This window comes from Schistocerca americana, chromosome X, assembly GCF_021461395.2.
Source record: "Schistocerca americana isolate TAMUIC-IGC-003095 chromosome X, iqSchAmer2.1, whole genome shotgun sequence".
In the NCBI taxonomy this organism is placed as follows: domain Eukaryota; kingdom Metazoa; phylum Arthropoda; class Insecta; order Orthoptera; family Acrididae; genus Schistocerca; species Schistocerca americana.
The window spans coordinates 384846980-384868434 of NC_060130.1; the positions used below are offsets into that span (position 1 = coordinate 384846980).

General features: G+C 39.4%; 1 protein-coding gene across 1 annotated transcript in view; it reads right to left on the reverse strand.

Annotated features, from left to right (window-relative positions):
• The window catches only part of LOC124554723 (sarcosine dehydrogenase, mitochondrial), a 280579-nt gene that overhangs the window by 10054 nt on the left and 249070 nt on the right, over window positions 1-21455 (reverse strand). The window contains exon 16 of the mRNA XM_047128369.1: window positions 9283-9390. Within this exon, the coding sequence (XP_046984325.1) occupies window positions 9283-9390 (108 nt within the window). The remainder of the gene's footprint in view (window positions 1-9282; window positions 9391-21455) is intronic.

A 21455-nucleotide genomic window follows, 5' to 3' on the forward strand; every position in this document is an offset into this window, starting at 1 on the left:
ACCATGTCGCTCGAACTGTCAACACAATTGGCACTGCTTAGAGTATCCTACAACTTCCACATCACTGGCAATGGGTTATACACAATACTGGTGACTACTTAGAAGGTCAGTAAAACTTTGAAACATGTCTATTTTTCCTCCCCCCATGAACCATGGACCTTGCTGTTGGTGGGGAGGCTTGCGTGCCTCAACGATACAGATAGCCGTACTGTAGGTGCAAGCACAACGGAGGGGTATCTGTTGAGAGGCCAGACAAACGTGTGCTTCCTGAAGAGGGGCAGCAGCCTTTTCAGTAGCTGCAGGGGCAACAGTCTGGATGATTGACTGAACTGGCCTTGCAACACTAACCAAAACGCCCTTGCTGTTGTGGTACTGTGAACGGCTGAAAGCAAGGGGAAACTAAAGCCGTAATTTTTCCCGAGGGCATGCAGCTTTACTGTATGGTTAAATGATGATGGCGTCCTCTTGGGTAAAATATTCTGGAGGTAAAATAGTCCCCCATTCGGATCTCTGGGTGGGGACTACTCAGGAGGACGTCGTTATCAGGAGAAAGAAAATTGGCATTCTACGGATCGGAGCGTGGAATGTCAGATCCCTTAATCAGGCAGGTAGGTTAGAAAATTTAAAAAGGGAAATGGATAGGTTAAAGTTACATATAGTGGGAATTAGTGAAGTTCGGTGGCAGGAGGAACAAGACTTCTGGTCAGGTGAATACAGGGTTATAAATACAAAATCAAATAGGGGTAATGCAGGAGTAGGTTTAATAATGAATAAAAATAGGAGTGCGAATAAGCTACTACAAACAGCATAGTGAATGTATTATAGTGGCCAAGATAGACATGAAGCTCATGCCTATTACAGTAGTACAAGTTTATATGCCAACTAGCTCTGCAGATGACGAAGAAATTGAAGAAATGTATGATGAGATAAAAGAAATTATTCGGGTAGTGAAGGGAGACGAAAATTTAATAGTCATGGGTGACTGGAATTCGACAGTAGGAAAAGGGAGAGAAGGAAACATAGTAGGTTAATATGGACTGGGGCTAATAAATGAAAGAGGAAGCCGTCTGGTAGAATTTTGCACAGAGCATAACTTAATCATAGCTAACACTTGGTTCAAGTACCATAAAAGAAGGTTGTATACATGGAAGAATCCTGGAGATACTAAAAGGTATCAGATAGATTATATAATGGTAAGACAGAGATTTAGGAACTAGGTTTTAAATTGTAAGACATTTCCAGGGGCAGATGTGGACTCTGACCACAATCTATTGGTTATGAACTGTAGATTAAAACTGAATAAACTGCAAAAAGGTGGGAATTTAGGGAGATAGGACCTGGATAAACTGACTAAACCAGAGGTTGTACAGAGTTTCAGGGAGCGCATAAGGGAACAATTGACAGGAATGGGGGAAAGAAGTACAGTAGAAGAAGAATGGGTAGCTCTAAGGGATGAAGTAGTGAAGGCAGCAGAGGATCAAGTAGGTAAAAAGACGAGGGCTAGTAGAAATCCTTGGGTAATAGAAGAAATATTGAATTTAATTGATGAAAGGAGAAAATATAAAAATGCAGTAAATGAAGCAGGCAAAAAGGAATACAAACGTCTCAAAAATGAGATCGACAGGAAGTGTAAAATTGCTAAGCAGGCATGGCTAGAGGACAAATGTAAGGATGTAGAGGCCTATCTCACTAGGGGTAAGATAGATACTGCCTACAGGAAAATTAAAGAGACATTTGGAGAAAAGAGAGCCACTTGTATGAATATCAAGAGCTCAGATGGAAACCCAGTTCTAAGCAAAGAGGGGAAAGCAGAAAGGTGGAAGGAGTATATAGAGGGTCTATACAAGGGCGATGTACTTGAGGACAATATTATGGAAATGGAAGAGGATGTAAATGAAGATGAAATGGGAGATATGATACTGCGTGAAGAGTTTGACAGAGCACTGAAAGACCTGAGTTGAAACAAGACCCCGGGAGTAGACAACATTCCATTAGAACTACTGACAGCCTTGGGAGAGCCAGTCCTGGCAAAACTCTACCATCTGGTGAGCAAGATGTACGAGGCAGGCAAAATACCCTCACACTTCAAGAAGAATATAATAATTCCAATCTCAAAGAAAGCAGGTGTTGACAGATGTGAAAATTAGCGAACTATCCGTTCAATAAGTCATGGCTGCAAAATACTAACGCGAATTCTTTACAGACGAATGGAAAAACTAGTAGAAGCCGACTTGGGGGAAGATCAGTTTGGATTCCGTAGAAATGTTGGAACACGTGAGGCAATGCTGACCTTACGACTTATCTTAGAAGGAAGATTAAGGAAAGGCAAACCTACGTTTCTAGCATTTGTAGACTTAGAGAAAGCTTTTGACAATGTTGACTGGAATACTCTCTTTCAAATTCTGAAGGTGGCAGGGGTAAAATACAGGGAGCGAAAGGCTATTTACAATTTGTACAGAAACCAGATGGCAGTTATAAGAGTCGAGGGGCATGAAAGGAAAGGAGTGGTTGGGAAGGGAGTGAGAAAGGTTGTAGCCTCTCCCCGATGTTATTCAATCTGTATATTGAGCAAGCAGTAAAGGAAACAAAAGAAAAATTCGGAGTAGGTATTAAAATTCATGGAGAAGAAATAAAAACTTTGAGGTTCGCCGATGACATTGTAATTATGTCAGAGACGGCAAAGGACTTGGAAGAGCAGTTGAATGGAATGGACAGTGTCTTGAAAGGAGGATATAAGATGAACATCAACAAAAGCAAAACAAGGATAATGGAATGTAGTCTAATTAAGTCGGGTGATGCTGAGGGAATTAGATTAGGAAATGAGACACTTAAAGTGGTAAAGGAGTTTTGCTATTTGGGGATCAAAATAACTGATGATGGTTGAAGCAGAGAGGATATAAAATGTAGACTGGCAATGGCAAGGAAAGCGTTTCTGAAGAAGAGAAATTTGTTAACATCGAGTATAGATTTAAGTGTCAGGAAGTCGTTTCTGAAAGTATTTGTATGGAGTGTAGCCGTGTATGGAAGTGAAACATGGACAATAAATAGTTTGGACAAGAAGAGAATAGAAGCTTTTGAAATGTGGTGCCACAGAAGAATGTTGAAGATTAGGTGGGTAGATCACGTAACTAATGAGGAGGTATTGAATAGGATTGGGGAGAAGAGAAGTTTGTGGCACAACTTGACTAGAAGAAGGGATTGGTTGGTAGGACATGTCCTGAGGCATCAAGGGATCACAAATTTAGCACCGGAGGGCACTGTGGAGGGTAAAAGTCGTAGAGGGAGACCAAGAGATGAATACACTAAGCAGATTCAGAAGGATGTAGGTTGCAGTAGGTACTGGGAGATGAAGGAGCTTGCACACGATAGATTAGCATGGAGAGCTGCATCAAACCAGTCTCAGGACTGAAGACCACAACAACAACAACAACATCTATTTTGTATGATATGTAAATAAATAGTTGCCACTATTAAAGTTCCAACCCTCATATAACACCATATGACATAAGCTAACGAAAATAAGCAAAGTAGACTAATTTTCATATCGAACGATCACTCACTTTAGATACTGTTCGAATAGTAAAAATGGAAGCATTAAGTCTTTGAACAAGATCCTGAATGTGGGCTTTCCACGACAGTGTCACTAATTATATGCCCATTCTATGAAATTAAAACGTCAGGTTTTATTGAATTGTGCATTAGAAAATGTAAAAACTGAATCTTACTGTGATTTAGCAGTAGTCTATTTTCTACAAGCCATGAACTTATGTCATGAACTGCAGTATTTGAAACTGAGCCAATGTTGCACACAATATACTTTACTACCAAGTTAGTGTGATCAGTAAACAGAAATATTTTAGAGTTACCCATAATAATAGAGGGAATATCATTTATATAAATAAGGAACAGGACTGGCCCCAACACTGATCTCTGGGGCACCCCCCCCCCCCCCCCCCCCCACCACTTCACCATACCCCACTGAGACCACACATCACAGCCATTCTCAACATTGTGAACAATGACCTTTTGCTGTCTGTTGCTAAAGTGAGCTACTTCCTGCATTCCGTAATTGTCCAACTTCTGGAGCAAAATTTTGTGATCAACACATTCAAATGCCTTAGTTAAATAAAAAAAATCTGTCAACTACCTCCCCCTCAAGACTACCACGAATTACACAGTTTCCTAGGGACAATAATTTTTTATCAGTGCCACTTGTCACAAGTAGCCAACTTATGGACCTCACTAATGGAACCACTAAAAGGCAAAAGTGCCAATGGCAAACAGAAGCTGCAATGGACTACCAACATGCAAAGATCCTTCAAAAACGTAAATGTCTGCCTTATCCAGGCAACAACTCTGGCACACTCACTCCCTCATGCACAATTATCAATAATTATGGATGCAAGTAACTTTGCAATTAGCACTGTCCTTCAACAGGAGGTGGCAGTCATGCAACAGCCCCTGACATGCTGTTCTCAGAAGCTCACTGCCTCGTAACACAAATGGTTGTCTTATGAATATGAACTTTCTATGAGGCAATCTGCCACTTTGAAAACAATGCTGATGGCTGATCTTCTCCATTCATAACCTATCAAAAGATTTTTATCTTCAAGATGCTTTTGACACCGCAATTACATTGCTCAATTTTTGATGCACAAACATCATCTAAGTGTGCAGACAATATCATTGCCAATTGTTTGTCATGCATCAACGCCATCTACACACAATTAATTATGAGGAATTTTCAAAAACACAACTACAAGATGCACAAATCGAAGAACTACTCAATGACACTGCAATGAACCTCAAGAATGAAAGCCATTTCATTCCAGGCATGACAAGGCAGATATTATGCAATATCTCATAGTACCATAGCAATTTTGGAAACTTATTTTTGATCATATGTGCAACTGAGCACACCCTGGTATCTGACCAATGACAAAACTAGTAACTGATCATTTCATGTGTCCACATGTCAAAAAAGACTGCAGAGGATGGAAATGAACATGTACACTTTACCAGAGGAAGCAAAGTAGGACAACATGCACAACGCTTCTTGGATAATAGCAAATGGGCACACTGACATAGTAGAATCCTTTCGTGAATCCACAGGTTACTACTGTACGCTATCCTACTATCCATCAATGACCGAGTCACACATTGGAGCGAAGCTACTCCACTACGCAAACATGTCAGCAGAATATCCACCAGGACCATGAGCAGCATTTGGATCTGTCACTATGGATGTCCTGTATCCATTACCACTGACGAGGGTCGACAGTTTGAGTCCACTTTGTTTTCTGCACTGTGCTCCCTCTGTGCCACCCACCACTATCAAACTACTATGTACCACCAGCAAAGCAACGGTATAGTGGATTGGTGGCACCACACGCTAAAGGCTGCTTTAATGAGCCATGGAGGTTACTGGATTGAAGTACTGCCATGGGTGCCTGACAAGAAACAATTAAAGGCACTCCTCACTGAATTCTTATATTGCAAACCACTTGCCCTCCCTACTGATTTCATTTTCAGGTAACAACAATGGATACCACTGAAACTGTGACTCTCATTACAAGAGTAAAAGAACACTTTGTTCACCTCAAAATCTTGGCCCCCACAATATCACAGCATCCCCAAGATTTTCACCCACAAAACACTTGCAGATTGTACCCATATCTTGCTCTGTGACAATACAATTTGCCCTGCTCTGCATACCCCTTACACAGGACCACACAATATGTTAAAACACAGTGCATACACCTATAAAATCCTGCTCAATGGCAAACCCACCACGGTATAAGTTAACCAATATAGATGCTTCTGGACAATCCATTCACTGTTGACATATCGACCCATTCCAACACTCTGACAATGTGACCATGCACACTGTGCCTGACACTGACTTCACAGTCACAGTCACAGTGACTTGACATCATTGGTTTGTGTGTTAAATTAACAGACAACCTCCTCATCATGGAAGGTAAGCACCACAAATCCCACTCCAACAATGGATCTGCAATCGCCACTTCACTTGTTCTTATGTACTGTGTACTTATTTACTGATGTTGATTCAGCAACAATCTCATCATGTGCATCCTCCAATCATTTCCTCAAGATTACAATCCCTCTAATTTCAATACTTGCCATAACAGCAAAAACTTCTTTTGAGGATGATTCATCACAGCCTGACCTCAACACATTGTGCAGAACACCAATCACTCTCCAACAATCCCACTTCAGCTACATGCTATGCCCATCCACATACCTGCAATATTTTGAAATCTATGCAGTACACCGAAAACCTCACCTCCTTCATACCAGTGCTTCACACTACGGGAGGAGGGAGCTCTGTGTAATCTTTGTCCCGCTGTATGAGGAGACAGAGTGGTCCATGCTTCCTTGTAACATGGATGTGTTTTGCTACAGTGTATACTTGTGCAAATAAACTGTTGTTGTAGCACTACACTATGTTGTGTCTCTATTACATTGTCCCCTATACCATATGGGACTGAAAACCAATTAATTATTCTGTTTTTTCATTATTAAAAAAACCATTATGTCATTTCCTGCCTAAGAGAGATAGTGGAATTCATACAGGGTGAGAACTATATGAAATAAAATCATCATAACTTCTGAACAGTTTGCATTAAGACATTCAAACTGCATGGTTGGCCATGGGGCATGATGGGAATTAGAATGAACTGTATGGTTTGGTTTAGCAAAGCCCACTTTCGTTTTTGATGGGTTCTTCAATAAGCAAAACTGGCGCATATGGGGGACTGAGAATCAGCATTTCATGATTGAGAAGTCTCTTCACCCTCAGCAGGTGACTGTGTGGTGTGCAATGCCCAGTCACAGAATAATCGGTGTGATATTCCTTGATGGCATGGTGATTACTGACTGAAAGATGCGTGAAAGTTTTCAGAAGATTACTTGGACAAGATGTGGTTCATGCAAGATGGAGCTTGACCCCATTGAGGCAGGAGAGTGTTTGATGTCCTGGAGGAGCACTTTGGAGACTGCATTCTGTCTCTGGGGTACCCAGAGGCCACTGGCATGGGCCTCGGTTGGCTGCCATATTCTCCAGATCTGAAAACATGCGACTCCTTTTGTGGGTCTTTATAAAAGACAAGGTGTACAGAAATAACACCAAAACCATTGCTGAGCTGAAAACTGCTATTCAGGAGGTCATCAACAGCACTGATGTTCCAACACTTCAGTGGCTCACACAGAATTTTGCTATTCGTCTACACCGTGTCATTGCCAATGATGGCAGGCATATCAAACATGTCATAACCTAAATCTGAACATCTGTAGTGATGTTTTCATGTTGAATAAAGTGTGTGCACGCTGTAGTTTGTAACTAATTTACTTTTTTTCATATAGTTCAATAATCATAACCCTGTATACGTTAGAAATAACAGATGGTCATATTTCAGTGTTTTGCTTTTTGTTTAAGCTATAAATGTTTCAGAGCAAAAGCTCTATCTTCAGACTCTGCAGATGGAGAGTGGAAGTTAAAAGCTGAGAACCCTTAAAATGTGTTTTTCCTCTTAAATATGCATAGGTTTAGTATGTAACCAAACAGAATATAAGCATTATTTGATGCATTCTGAAATATGTATAGGTTTAGTACGTAACAAAACAGAATATATGCATCATTTGTCATTATAGGACTTTCATTTCAAATACTTTCTGAATGATAAATAGCTCCAGAGTATACAATATCAAGGAAAGGTTTAATGAGAGAATACTACCTAATGGTAATACCTGTATAATGAGGGTAGTGGTTCATAGCTGTCTAACTATGATCTCTTTTAGTGCTCTCATCTAATCCTCTGATTCAGATATAGAACAAGAATGTTTCTGTTTAAAGTATTATCTGCATCTAACTCTTTTTCTCTGCAATAACAATTTAGTGCTCATGATGTGAGTTGCCTTACATATAGAGGCACTGCACAAGGAATCAAATCTTTCTTAAAAAAACTATTTATATTTATCTTTGCTCTGATGGCATAGGCTAGAAAATTGTAAATTTGTGGTAAGGAATATGAGACCAAACTGCTGAGGTCATCAGTCCCTAGGCTTATGCACTACTTAATCTAACTTAAACTAAGTTATGCTAAGACAACACACACTCAGCCATGCCCAAGGGAGGACTTGAACCTCTGAAGGGGGGAGCTGCGTGAACCATGACAAGATGCCTCAGACCGCACGGCTACCTCATGCGGCTCATGGGTTAGAGGTAAGCATGGATGCCACACGTTTGATTCTTGGTGTGATCATGAGTTTTTCGCTAGGGTGTGGACTATGTCTTAAGGGGGCAATCAGTTAGTTACTCCAGTTTCAAAAGCCAGTGTCATTGGTGAGCAGATTAGTGTCCTGACTACATGCTGCCATCCATTGATACCTTGGAATGGACAATTAGAATTTAACGTCTTATCAGCATCAACACCAAAATGTATAAGACTGACAGAGTACACAAGAATGAAGCATAAAAATAGCTACAGTCATTTCAAAGGAATTATCGATGCTTTCACTGAAGTGATTTAAATAAACCTTTGGAAACTTAAATCAGTAAGGCATGACAAGGACTCAAAACACGGTCAGCATAGAGCCAGGTGAAGACTTTGACAGAGTTTGTGGAAGTAATTGACAGGCTAATGTACTAAAAGGAAATAATGATATGAAGTTTGACTTTTAATTTTATATACTGCTGTCCTGAGTCCTCATGGAAAATGCACGGTTGTTTGTGTATGTGATTTATATTTACAAATCATGCCTTTTCTCTTAGCCATATTAATTATAGATGTTTCCATATTCATTGCACTTCACGTCAGTCTTCTTCTGAATATTAATTTCTAGATGCAAAAATATTAATGTTATTCTCTCTCAGTTTTACTACATTTTTTTGAGAACTTCGTATGTGTGCTGCAGTAAAACTGAAGGGAGGAAATCAGAGTTTAATATCTCATCAACAATGAGGTCGTCAGAGTGAGAGGACAGGCTCATGTTAAAGAAGTGTAGTGAAGGAAACTGGCCATGTAATTTTTGTAGGAACCATCCCAACACTTGAATTACCCAATTTAGAGAAACCACAGAAGACCTAAATCTCAGTGGGCAGCTGGGGAACTGAACCACCATCCTGCTAAATGTGAGTCCAACACACACACACACACACACACACACACACACACACACACACACAAACAAACAAACAAACAAACAGGAGTAAAAACAGCACTGCTCTTACAGGTTTGCAACATGGAATAAATCACATACCCTTGTCCAATACTTGCTCCTAGAGCATATCCATAGTCTCCTCTCCTAAGGTAACCCACTACTTGGCCGTCTCTCCATACTGTTTCAAGTCCCCACACAGGAATTTGCCTATAATGCAACAATAATTTATAGGTAACATATTTTTCTGATGTTAGACACAATAAGTAGTTGTTCAACAAGAAAGCAAGATTTCTGTTTACAGAGGACAAAAATCATGAGAAAATCTCATTACTATGTATATCATCCAACTGTGTAAATATTGCTCCTTTGTTTTTGCAAGTTGCTTTTCATTTTACAATTTTTTGTTTTGTTTTATGCAACATGAATGATTCATTTTCATCAGGTGAAAGTATGACTGCCTGGCTTACATCTTATTTACTTGATTTTACTTATTGGAGCCCAGAAGTGCCGTATTATGTTTCCACACAGAGTAAATATTTTTTCATAATGATACAGTGCTTACAGCAACAAAAGTATTTTGTATTTGCACCAATAAAGTGTCATTTATCTTATGAAGCTAGTAAATGAAAATAAACATAAAAATTCTGCACACATACTGATAGCAGGTATGACAAAAGGAAATGAGAAAATACAGTGAATATGTTAATACATAAAAATATAAGCATAATATACTAATATATTCACAGATTGTGACACTTCTCTATTTGGCCTACAAATATTATAGTAAAACAGCAACTGAAGATATAGGGCAACTAGAATATTATGCTTACAGCAAGATTCACAAATTAAAAGAAATTATATGCACAGTTGACTGCTGCGTATGTGATATATTAGGACATGCAGGAGTTGGACAAAAATATGGAGATGCTGCAAGAAATGCATGCTTGAACATAAATGCAGATGCTGCCAAGTGAGCAGGTTGCACCATTGCATTTGACCATGAATGGCTCCTGTACAATGTCCTCAAGTGTCAGTTGTGATCAGAATAGTGTTTTGTGTAGTTGTGAGTGCAACATAGCTGAAGTGTTTGGGGTTTCAAGAGGCATGATATCAAAATTTATACCACATACATGGAAAGCAGAAAGACATCATATGTTAAGTCACACCATTGATGAGAGTGCGTGTTGGGTGAGAGCTGAGTGTTGCACTCATGAAGCCTATCAGCACCAAAACAACTTGAAGGGAGCTCCATAAGAGGAGAATTGCAGGGTGAACTTGAGTTCAAAAACCACTCATCAGTGATGCTAATGCCTATAATTGGAAAACATAGTGCCAAATCCATAAAACCTGGACTAAAGATGAAAGGAAATCATTTGGTTGGATGAATTTTGTTTCACACTGTTTCCAGCTTCTGGCCGAGTTTATGGTCCAAAAATGAAACATGGCAAGGGTTCAATGACGATTTGGGCAACCATATCACACTATTCCATGGGCCCTGTGGTTACTCTACAAGGATTATGTGACCATTTTGGCTGAATAGGTACATCCCATGGCACAAAATTTGTTCCTCAATCATGATACTGTGTTACAAGACAACAATGTCCCTGTTAACACAGTTTGCATTGTCCAGAACAGGCTTTGTGAGCATGAGGATAAATTGTTGCATCTCCTCTGGCCACTAATAGTCACCAGATATAAATATTATTGAGCCTTAATGGTCTGCTTTGGAGAGAAGGGTGCATAATTGCTATCCACCTCCATCATCATTACCTGAACTTGTCACTATTTTGTAGAATAAGGGTATAAGTTTCCCTTGAAAATCATACTGGACCCATGTTTATTTGTTCTGAGGGGACTGAAAACTGTTTTGAATGCCCACAAGTTTCCTGCACCGTATTAGGCATGGTACTGCATTGTGTTTTTTGTATTTCCTTATTTTTGCCCACTCCCTGTGATTTTCTTAAGATTTAAATTATGTTCAAGAGAGGATAAGATCATATAGGTAACATAACTTTGCTTTCAGGTACTCATCAACAGAATGAAAAGTATGTGCATAATTATTTCCTCTGCTTTCCTCCTTAAGGTACTACCATTATTTTTAATCAATTGAGATAGTTTGTTGCAGAGTATGCCACCCTATCTTGACTTCTGCATCTCTGTTTTTAATAAAGTAATAATAGACATGATTACAAATATAATTTACAAAATTAGATAAGTCTGAATATTTCCACTTGATAATAAGTGACAGAAACAGATTTTTCAGGAAACTTGACTTGCAGGTGTAAAGTTTTAGCTAATAGAAGTAGAAGGGTCAGTCAGAAAGTAATGCCTCCTATGTTTTTTTTAATCTGCAAAGAATTTAAAATGCAGCTCTGAGGGACACTGAATACGTAATGCAACACATTTTTTTCCTTGATCAGTTTCAATTGAAAAAAATGCAGAATATATTGTGGGACATCATGGAATATTCCTGCTTCCGCTGCTATAGTTTCATGGTGTTCCAATAGGTGGTGGCACTACATGTAGCCTTAAAAGTGGTGTCTGTACCACAAGTGCATTCCAGGCAGAAAACTGTCATTGATTTTTTTGGCAGAAACTCTGAGCATTGCAGATATTCATAGGCACCTGCAGAATGTCTATGGACACCTGGCAGTGAACAGAAAACACAGTAAGTCATTGGGTAAAGTTCCTAATTAGGTTGTGCAAACCTGTCCAATCTCCAGCATGCTGCACAGCTGCACACAGCTGTGATTCTTGCAATGTTAGAATATGCAGATGCTCTCTTTCAAAGTGATTGACAGATCACAATCAAATATCTCATTACACAACTGGATGTCTCTGTTTGTCGTGCTGACATGCTCATCCACCTTTTGGGGTACATGAAGGTGTGTGCCCTCTGCGTTCCTCGCCGCCTAAGAGAAGACCATAAAGAGCAGCAGAGGACCATCCATGTGGAGTTGCTTGTATGTTACAAGGCTGATCATGAGAATTCTTTGTTGAGCATTGCCACAGGTGCTGAAACATTGGTTCATGAATTCAAGCCAGTAACAAAATGGCAATCCATAGAGTGGTGCCATACCACCTCTCCTCTGAACAAGAAGTTCGAAGCAGCACCCTCATCTGGTGAAGTTGAAATGATATTCTTCTGGAACTCAGAATGCATTATTCTGTCTGATGTCTCCTTCATGGTGCTACAATCATTTCTGAAGTGTGTTGTGCTGCCTTAAGGAAATTGATGAAAGACCTTCAGTGTGTGCCTCACCACAAAATTACTAATGAACTTCTCCTCCTCACACAAGTCTATCCATCCAAAAGGAGCTCACAATACTTCAGTGGACTGTACTTTCTCATCCACCCAACAGCCCAGATCTTATACTTCCTGACTTCCATTTACATGGCGCAAGGCAGGATGCACTCTTTGGAAAGCAGTACATGAGTGATAGGGAGGTTATTGATGCAGCAAGACATTGTCTCCAACATCGACCAGTAGTGTGGTACCATGTGAGCATACAGGCCCTCCCAGTAAGTTGGAATAAGGCCACCACACTGAATGGAGGTTGTGTTGAAAAATAGAGCTTTATAGGCAAAATAGTGAGGAATAATGTGGTGTATTGGAATCCTGAATAAAACTATTCAAAAAAAAAAAGAGATTGATTTATGGCTTTCCAACATAATCTCCACCCAGTTTCACAGTTTTGGTCCATATTTTAACAAGGGATGTATTCCAGTGTCCTAAAATACTTGATCCTGCTTCTGAAGTCATTGATCATGGATATTTTCACGTGCTCATCATCCTCAAAGGGAATCCCACAATGAACTTCTTTTAGTGACCTGAACAGATGGAAATCTGATGGTGCCAGGTCAGGGCTGTATAAGGGATGATGCAAGACTTCCCATCCAGTTTTCAAAGTCAGTTAAATAGTGCAATGGATGGTGTGTTAGCCTGCATTGTCATGCAAAAGAACGTCCACCATAGTTTTGCTGGGTGAACTCCCTGAAGACATGGTTTAACCTGTTTGAGGGATCTGACACACTGGACAGACTTTATTGTGCTTCCACCTATCTTTAAGAGTCTGTTAGTTCAGTCTTTTCAATATTTCAGTGACACACTCCCAAGGGTGAAACAAACCATCTCTATATACGTTCAACATCCCTGCTTTTATGCATTCAGTGCCAATTACGTGTAGTACTTGTCAACATTATAGGCATAAGGCACATCAGTGTTTGGAATCTAGATAGGCAATGATCCATCGTATGGATGAATACCATTTTTGGTTCTTATACCTGAGTCTATCGGTCCTTGTTTTGTTAATTTGTGGTATAACTGAAGGTGTTGTATTTCTGGTAGATAGAGTTTGCGCAAATGCCAAGGTCACAAACGCAAGTGGTGATGACTTAGGAAGTGACTGAACCTTTGGTGAAACAGGTAGCTGAGCTGAAGGTCAGAAATGCTCCTTGGAAAGGCAAGTTGATACATTAACAGAGAGCAACACACAGTAACATGATGAACTAGTTGCGACAGTAGAGGCAAAAGCTCCATTCTGTGTACCTGCTCTGTCTGTGGATTTGACTGCAGGTAGTCTAGTTTTTCAGGTAAAATGACTGGATGTGTTGGCATTTATCAACAATCTGGAAACTGCCACAAGGCTGGGAAAGTGGATGGTCAAAGTATGTTAATACATTGTGAAATTGTGAGCAATGACTTGTAATTTGCTATGGAGGGTTGAATAAGGCAAATACATTTTACCAACTCAAAATTGAGCTCATTCAGTGTTACTGTGAGCTGCACTGTGCAAGATGTTTTAGGGAACAGCTCAATGGAATTTCTCAGAAATGGAACACATTGGTGTAAATGTTCTCGGGCAGGATTAAGAATATAAATGTGTAAGATTATGAGACCATGCAGAAAGATGTGATGGGCAAAATTATCCTCCAGGAAGCAGAGCATAGAGTATTAGAAGTTTTTCTGGAGGACTTCCACCCAATATGTTGAGGAGAGTACAGATAGAGAATCTGAAGGATTTGGCTATTGCCATTAAGGTAGCTATATGACTGGAGGAAGTAGATATTGCAATTTTGGTACAGGATAACTGGAATGTTTCTTGCTCAGAAATAGGTATAGATATGTGATCCACATTTAGAAACAATGCTGCCAATAGCAATGCTACAAGTGTAGGGTGGTAGGACACTGTGCACAGGAGTGCAGGGTAAAAAGCAAAGTGGATGACATCATGGTATGAGTTTGGGAATTCTTCAGCCACTGAATGGCATTCCCTGTAAACCATAATGCTACAAAGGTGTTGTTTGGTGGGCATGGTAAACAGAACGCAACATAAATAGTTAGTGTGGACAGTAGGGCTCATGTGTCAGTAACTAGTCTTTAACTCTCAGGCAGAAAGAGACTGAATTCTCCACAATACACATTATGTGTAGTAGAGGACAATGATGTGGCATCAGTGGAATCAGTGTTGCTCAATTTCTGGAATGGAGAATGAATTTTCAGGAAGGTATGGAAATATTTCCTCATTTTGATGAGGGGTAATACCCAATCCTAGGGCTGGACTTCCTGAATAAGCAACATGCAAAAACTGATCTTTTGCAGCACACTGTCAAACTCAGTGGGATATTGTTCCAGCTGGGGATGACCACTGAAAATGATAAATTCTCACAAGGCTCACTGATCATGAAGTTGGAGCCGAATAAATAGTGTTTGTGACCACTAAAGCTCAACTTGCAAGATGAAGTTCTGGAAGGTACAGGAAAAATACTCCCATTAACTGTGGGGTACTGACCTACTGAATGACATTTTGTGTATTTCAGAGCTATTACAGCACAATGATGATTTGGATTTTCACATTGTTTTGTATGCAAGAGCATGGCACATGTACAGGAAGTAAATGGAGATTACATGATTCTACTAAGTGTTGATAATTTTGCCACAGATAAAGTGGATCTGCCAAAAGAATTATTGATTGTTAATTTGGACATTCTAGACAAGATCGATTTGGAGAGGTTCAGAGCAGACCTTTGCCACAAGCAAACTGTCAATGGCTCTGCATTAAATGAAAAAGTACAGTATTTAAAAATGAAAGATGGGACAGCTATGGAGAGACTGTTGATACTACTCATGGATTTGCTTAATCCTAGTGGACCTTTCCAGCAACATCCATGATGCAGCATAAAATCCTGATTGGGGTTAATCCTCCAGTCTATAAGAAACCATATAGGAAATCTCAGCACTTGCAACTCATAATGAAGGAATTTATCAATCAGCAGTTGGATGATGTCATTACAGAGAAGTGATAATCCATTGGAGTAGCTGCTGTCATCATGCTGAAAAAATCACCAGTTGGGATGACGAAATGCAAGTTCTGTTTGATTATCAATAGCTGGATGGAAGAACAGTGACAGGTGCAAATCACATTCCAGATATAATGGTCATGTTGGAGGACATCCTGGGTCAATGTAAATACTTCTCCACAATGGATTTAAAGGGTGGGTATCACCAGCTGGAATTGGTTCCAGAAGATGGGCCAAAGACCACATTCACCATTACTTGGGACACTACCAGTATTGATGGATGCCATTTAAGCTTGAGAATGCATCAGGGACATTTCAGAAGCTATTAGATGGAGTACTATGTGGATTAAAACTGTGTAAGTGTGGTACTCAATGCACAACTCCTAGAAGAGTAGTTTAACAAGTTGTATTTGGCTCACTTAATGTTGAGTATTGAAAAATATCACTTCACATCAATGGAAATGAACTATTTTGGCCCTGTGATTAACCAAAATGGCATGAAAATTGACCCAAGATTGATATGTGCTGTCCATGATTTTTTATCACTGCAGACTGTGAAATAACTCTGATCAGAGTTATTTCACAGGTCTATGTAATTATTACAGAAAATTTGTTAGAGGGACTACTGAAATCATTAGACCATTAATGCATTTGTTAAAAAGGGGTGTAAAATTCCAGAAGATGACTGACTGTCAAACTGCATTCAATAAATTGAAAGATGCACTAACATCTAGCTTGATTTTAATATTTCCAATTATGAGAAACAGCTTATCCCATCCTAAAGTGCGTGTCATTTATGTTGGCGGCCGAGTTTAGGTTCATTCTGTGCATCTGACGTCACAAAACACAGTCAGCCAATGAACAGAGAACGACGTTGCCAGATCTCGACTGCAGTGCAGAACACGGACGAGTGTCTTCAGTTTTAGAAACGTTCAGTCATAAATAAAGTAATAGAACAAAAGTAATGTCTTGATAACAGATTTTCTTTTATAGAAAGTTTGGAAAAAGAATTCTTTATACCAATTTCTTCATATTCTATTAATTAATTAAACGAAACAAGCAATAAGACTCCTAATTCAGGTGATAGCAAGGAAAGGTGTTTGTATCGATCTCATGAACTGCTTTTTTGCAATAAAGAACAGCGGTAATTGTTTATTTCCTATTGTACTCAGAACAAAGCATGAGTAATTCATAGTCATACCAACAGTGTTTGTCAGTATTTTGCATGACATGTTAAGAGTCCTTACGGCGTTCTATAGTCACACGAGCTGCGTTAGCATAACGATTAAGGTGTTGGTGTTCTATGCGAAAGGTTAAGAGTGCAAACCTTGTGGAGTGCTGAATATTTTCATTATTTAAAAACAATATCAAAGTGCCTTACTTCACGAATTAAATTCATTTGAGTGCAATTTTTTGAAATTTCTAGTGCTTTGTCTCTTCATTACCCTTTTGCTGCTGCAGACACGTGCTCCCTGCATTCCACACTTATAATTTGATTTCACAAAAACTATTTGGCCCAAAAATTTGATTTTTACACGTCTTCTTGACTGATACCTTCCCCCATAAATGACTTAATTTTGTTTCGATGTTCAACACAGTTATTATACAGCATTAAGTGTAGTAAACCATTGCACAAAATTTTGAAGAGTTTGCAGAAGTAAAAGTCCATAGCGTATACTTTCCGTATGGTCGATTTTAGTTGCCACAATGTTGAGAATAAAATGTGGACAAGATACCTAAATTTCATATAAAATTTACTGTATAACAATATCTCATTTCATTTAAGTACCACATAGATGTCGTATGTAATACTGAGAAATATTCCGTCTTTCGCGACTGTAATAAAAGCTTTATTTACACCGGACACGTTTGGCATTATTTTAAAGCAATTCAATCAATGAAAGGTATGGCACATACACAATGGTACTCATGTTCTCTTTCTTGTTTTTGTTCCACAGTCGCAGTTTTACCAATGCTATTGAAATATATTCCTCTTCTGCAACTGTAATAAGCGACTTATTTAGACCAGACGCGTATCTCTCTTTTGAAGCATCTTCAGTGGACAGTATTTTGTCTCCTCCATTGCCAAGTCACCTTTCGTAGTTTTGTACTGCAGTAACACAATATTCAACATTTGTGTTGGCTGATCAGTGTTTTAGCAAATAAATGTTGTTTGTGTGTGCCACACACAAAAACTATATTTGACATAGCTCAGAGCACTTCACTGATGGACGGTATATTCAAGTCCTAATGTTTTTGTAAGTCCACAGTTTTGTTTAATGTATTTTGTCTACTTCCTTTTGATTGATTGAAGTGCTTTAAAATAAAGCCAGATGTGCCCAGTGTAAATATAAAACTTTTGTTACAGTCACGAAAGATGGAATATTTCTCAATATTACATACGACACCTATGTTGTACTTAAATTAAATGAGATAGTGTTATACAGTAAATTTTATATGAAATTTAGATATCTTGTGGCAACTAAAATCGACCATACAGAAAGTGTACTCTATGGACTTTTACCTCTGCAAACTCTTGAAAATTTCGTGCAATGGTTTACTATATTTAATGCTGCATAATAACTGCGTTGAACATTGAAACAAAATTAAATCATTTATGGGGGGAAGGTATCAGTCAAGAAGATGTGTAAAAATCTAATTTTTGGACCAAATAGTTTTTGTGGAATCGAATGATAAGAGTGTCAAAGCAATCGGAACACCATGTTTCTGCACAGGCGAGCAGTGCAGTGACAAAATCGTGCACAGCGCAGAAGGCAGGGAGCACGTCTTTGTAGCAGCGAAAGGGTTAATGCGGCCGTGGTGGCTTTACTTCATGAACTACGTGCTCCCCCCTAAACGTAAGCTTGTGAACTATACTATACTATGGCCCTGCTTCTCTTGGCGCGTGCGTCGTGTGCAACTGGCAACGCAGCAATCTCCCACGTCTGGGCGAGCCGCCAAGATAAAAGAATTGAACTATATGATGCAATCAACCAAGTGTTAGAATGCATTTTAAATCAGGAGCTCAATGACAAGGAACACCAAGTAGCATTAGCATCAAAGCAGTTAGGCAAATCTGAACAAAATTACTCAACCATGGAGAAGGAGATGTTGAGTGTCATATATGGTATTTTTGGTGTTACCTCTATGGTAGGAAACAGCAAGATATAATGAACTATGTGGCATTAAACTTGTCATTAGGGCTGAAAGATCCTTCATGCAGATTAACTTGTTGGTCATTAAAATTAAGCAAATTTGATTTCAAGCTAGTATACAAACCTAGCAGGAAACATAGCAATTCCAGTGAGTTAAGCCGAAAGATTGAGGTCATACAAGAATATGGCAGAGGACTTGCAGACTGGCAAAAGCCACAGACCACTGATGCAGACTGCCATTTAGTTAGGATGCAATCATAGTTCATTATGAATTATGGGCTACTGTGTATGACTATGAAGTTCAGGCCATGTATTGTGGTATCTGCATCTCTGAAGGATGAAGTATTGATGGAAGTGCATGACCATGTGTTACCTGGTTGCAAAGGGCAAAGAATGATTGATTGCAGAATAGCAGAGAATCAGGAGACAGGACATTGACCAGTATGTAAGGCATTGTGTACTGCATGACCTACCAGCTTCAGCCATCAATAAGTACTGCTGCAAATATTACCTGAGACATCCAAGCCACTTGAAGTGGGATAATGGACAAGGGGCACTTCATCAGCAATGTGTGGATAAGTTGAGAATCTGGGTCTGCGGGAGGTGTGCTAGGGCAGTCCGTGCAGTTGTGTATGACCACTGTGTCAGGATGGTGCAATGGTTAGAGCATCTGCCTAGTAAGCGAGAGATGCGGGTTCAAATGCCAGTCCAGGACAAATTTTCAAGTTTCCACATTGATTCAAATCAATGTCCACTTGTGGACATTGACTGTAATTCCTTAGTTTCTTAATTCATAGTAGCTGCTGGATCAAAATGGTGTCTTTTCTTTTGGAGATGTTTGAAAGAACAGACACCATATATATAAGCTGAATACACAATCAGTCAGTGGATTAAACTAGCAAGGCCATGCACACCAAAGAACAAAACATAAAAACTTTTTATGCACTAACAAGGACAGTACCAATCCATAGAAATGACATCAGCAATGAACAAGAAGTTACAATTACCAATGCAAACTTCTGTTATTCATGTAGGACATTTTAAGCCTTTTAAAAGTACTTTGGATACCTTACCACAAGCAGCAGTGTTGTTGCCTGTGAAGAAAGCAAAAGCTGTTAAGGAAAGAGAGGAAAGAGAAGTTACAGAGTAGAGTGTACAAGGAATACTTTACACATTCAGATCACATCAGTAAATATACAACTATGTGGGATACATGAACAGTGTCATGGTAAAGTCTGTGATGCTTATGTCACTGTCTTACTGTAGTAGATTTGTTCTATAGGGAGTTTATTTTTGCATTGTTATATTAATGGGATGGCAGAGAGTTAGTTTATAAATGAATGGTTGGTTGGTTGGTTGGTTTGGGGAAGACCAGACAGCTTGGTCATCGGTCTCATCGGATTAGGGAAGGATGGGGAAGGAAGTCGGCCGTGCCCTTTCAGAGGAACCATCCCGGCATTTGCCTGGAGTGATTTAGGGAAATCACGGAAAACCTAAATCAGGATGGCCGGACGCGGGATTGAACCGTCGTCCTTCCGAATGCGAGTCCAGTGTCTAACCACTGCGCCACCTCGCTCGGTATAAATGAATGGAATATGCCATTGTAGAATGGTGGTTGGTATAATATGAACCATGTACAGCTAGCCTTGCAAGAGGGAGAGGGAGAATTATGTAATTTTCTTTCCTCCAGGTGGCATTAGCACCAAGAACATTCAGGATGAACATAATAATTCTGATGATACTGCAGCTCTTCAGGGGGCAAGTATTGGACACATTGGACACATTGCGGAACCAACAATTCAAAGCAGGAGTGCCTCCCGGCAGTTCTCAGCTGGCCTATGGAAAGTGCTACAAAAGTTAACAACAGAGCTACAACATATAGCAAAACTGACAAAAAAAATTTATCATATGGCAACTGTTTAAATAAACACCGAGAGAACCAGGCTTCATATATCTGTACAGTTCTCCATAACAAGTGTTGATACAGATTATCAGTGTTTTATGATTCATGCTACCCAGTAAAATGGGAAACCATGGCTAAATCTGTATTGTGAAAATGCAGTAGGTGTTGCTAATATCCTAGAAGAAGGGCAACCACATGTTGATATCAATGAATGAGTTCCAATTATGCCAAAGAGAGTGGATTGCAATATGTCCAACCAGGATGGTCCAGAGTGATATGTGTGCATGTGAGATATAGTTATTCTTGGGAAATTGAATGGAGTGGGGTGCAAAAGTGATGTTCTGAAGCCATTCCTATACTTCCAAAGGTTTGATATGCACTGGATTTACTCTCTGTTCACTCTGGAGATAGTGGTACAACTTAACAACCATAATGAACCTGTCACAGGCCTCATTGTATTGGTAAGAAAAATCATTAGACACAATGAAATCCCAGAACCTGACCTTATTAAAGGATGCCCTAAAACCAGACCTGTTCCTTTCATTGTATAAGCTTATAGCCTCACAAAAGGGTTGTATTAGCACTGAGCAAATGTTCCAGCATGTACACCAGTATCATGATGTGCAGTGGAATAACATTATGACCTTCAGTGTCTGTTAATTATACCATTGTGATTCTGATTTGTATGGCCTGTGTCTACCTCAAGTGGAACACCGCCCATGCCTGTGAACTCCCAGCATATCAACTACTAGAGCACTGGGTTAGCAGAAGCAAATTATGATTAGTTAAGTAAAAATTAGATAAGAACCCACCTAATAAACAAGGAAAAATGCCAAGCATGTGAAACCACTGAGTGGGACTATTTACTGTTAAACGACTGCTGAGGAATTTGTCAAGAAGAGAGAAATTAGTAA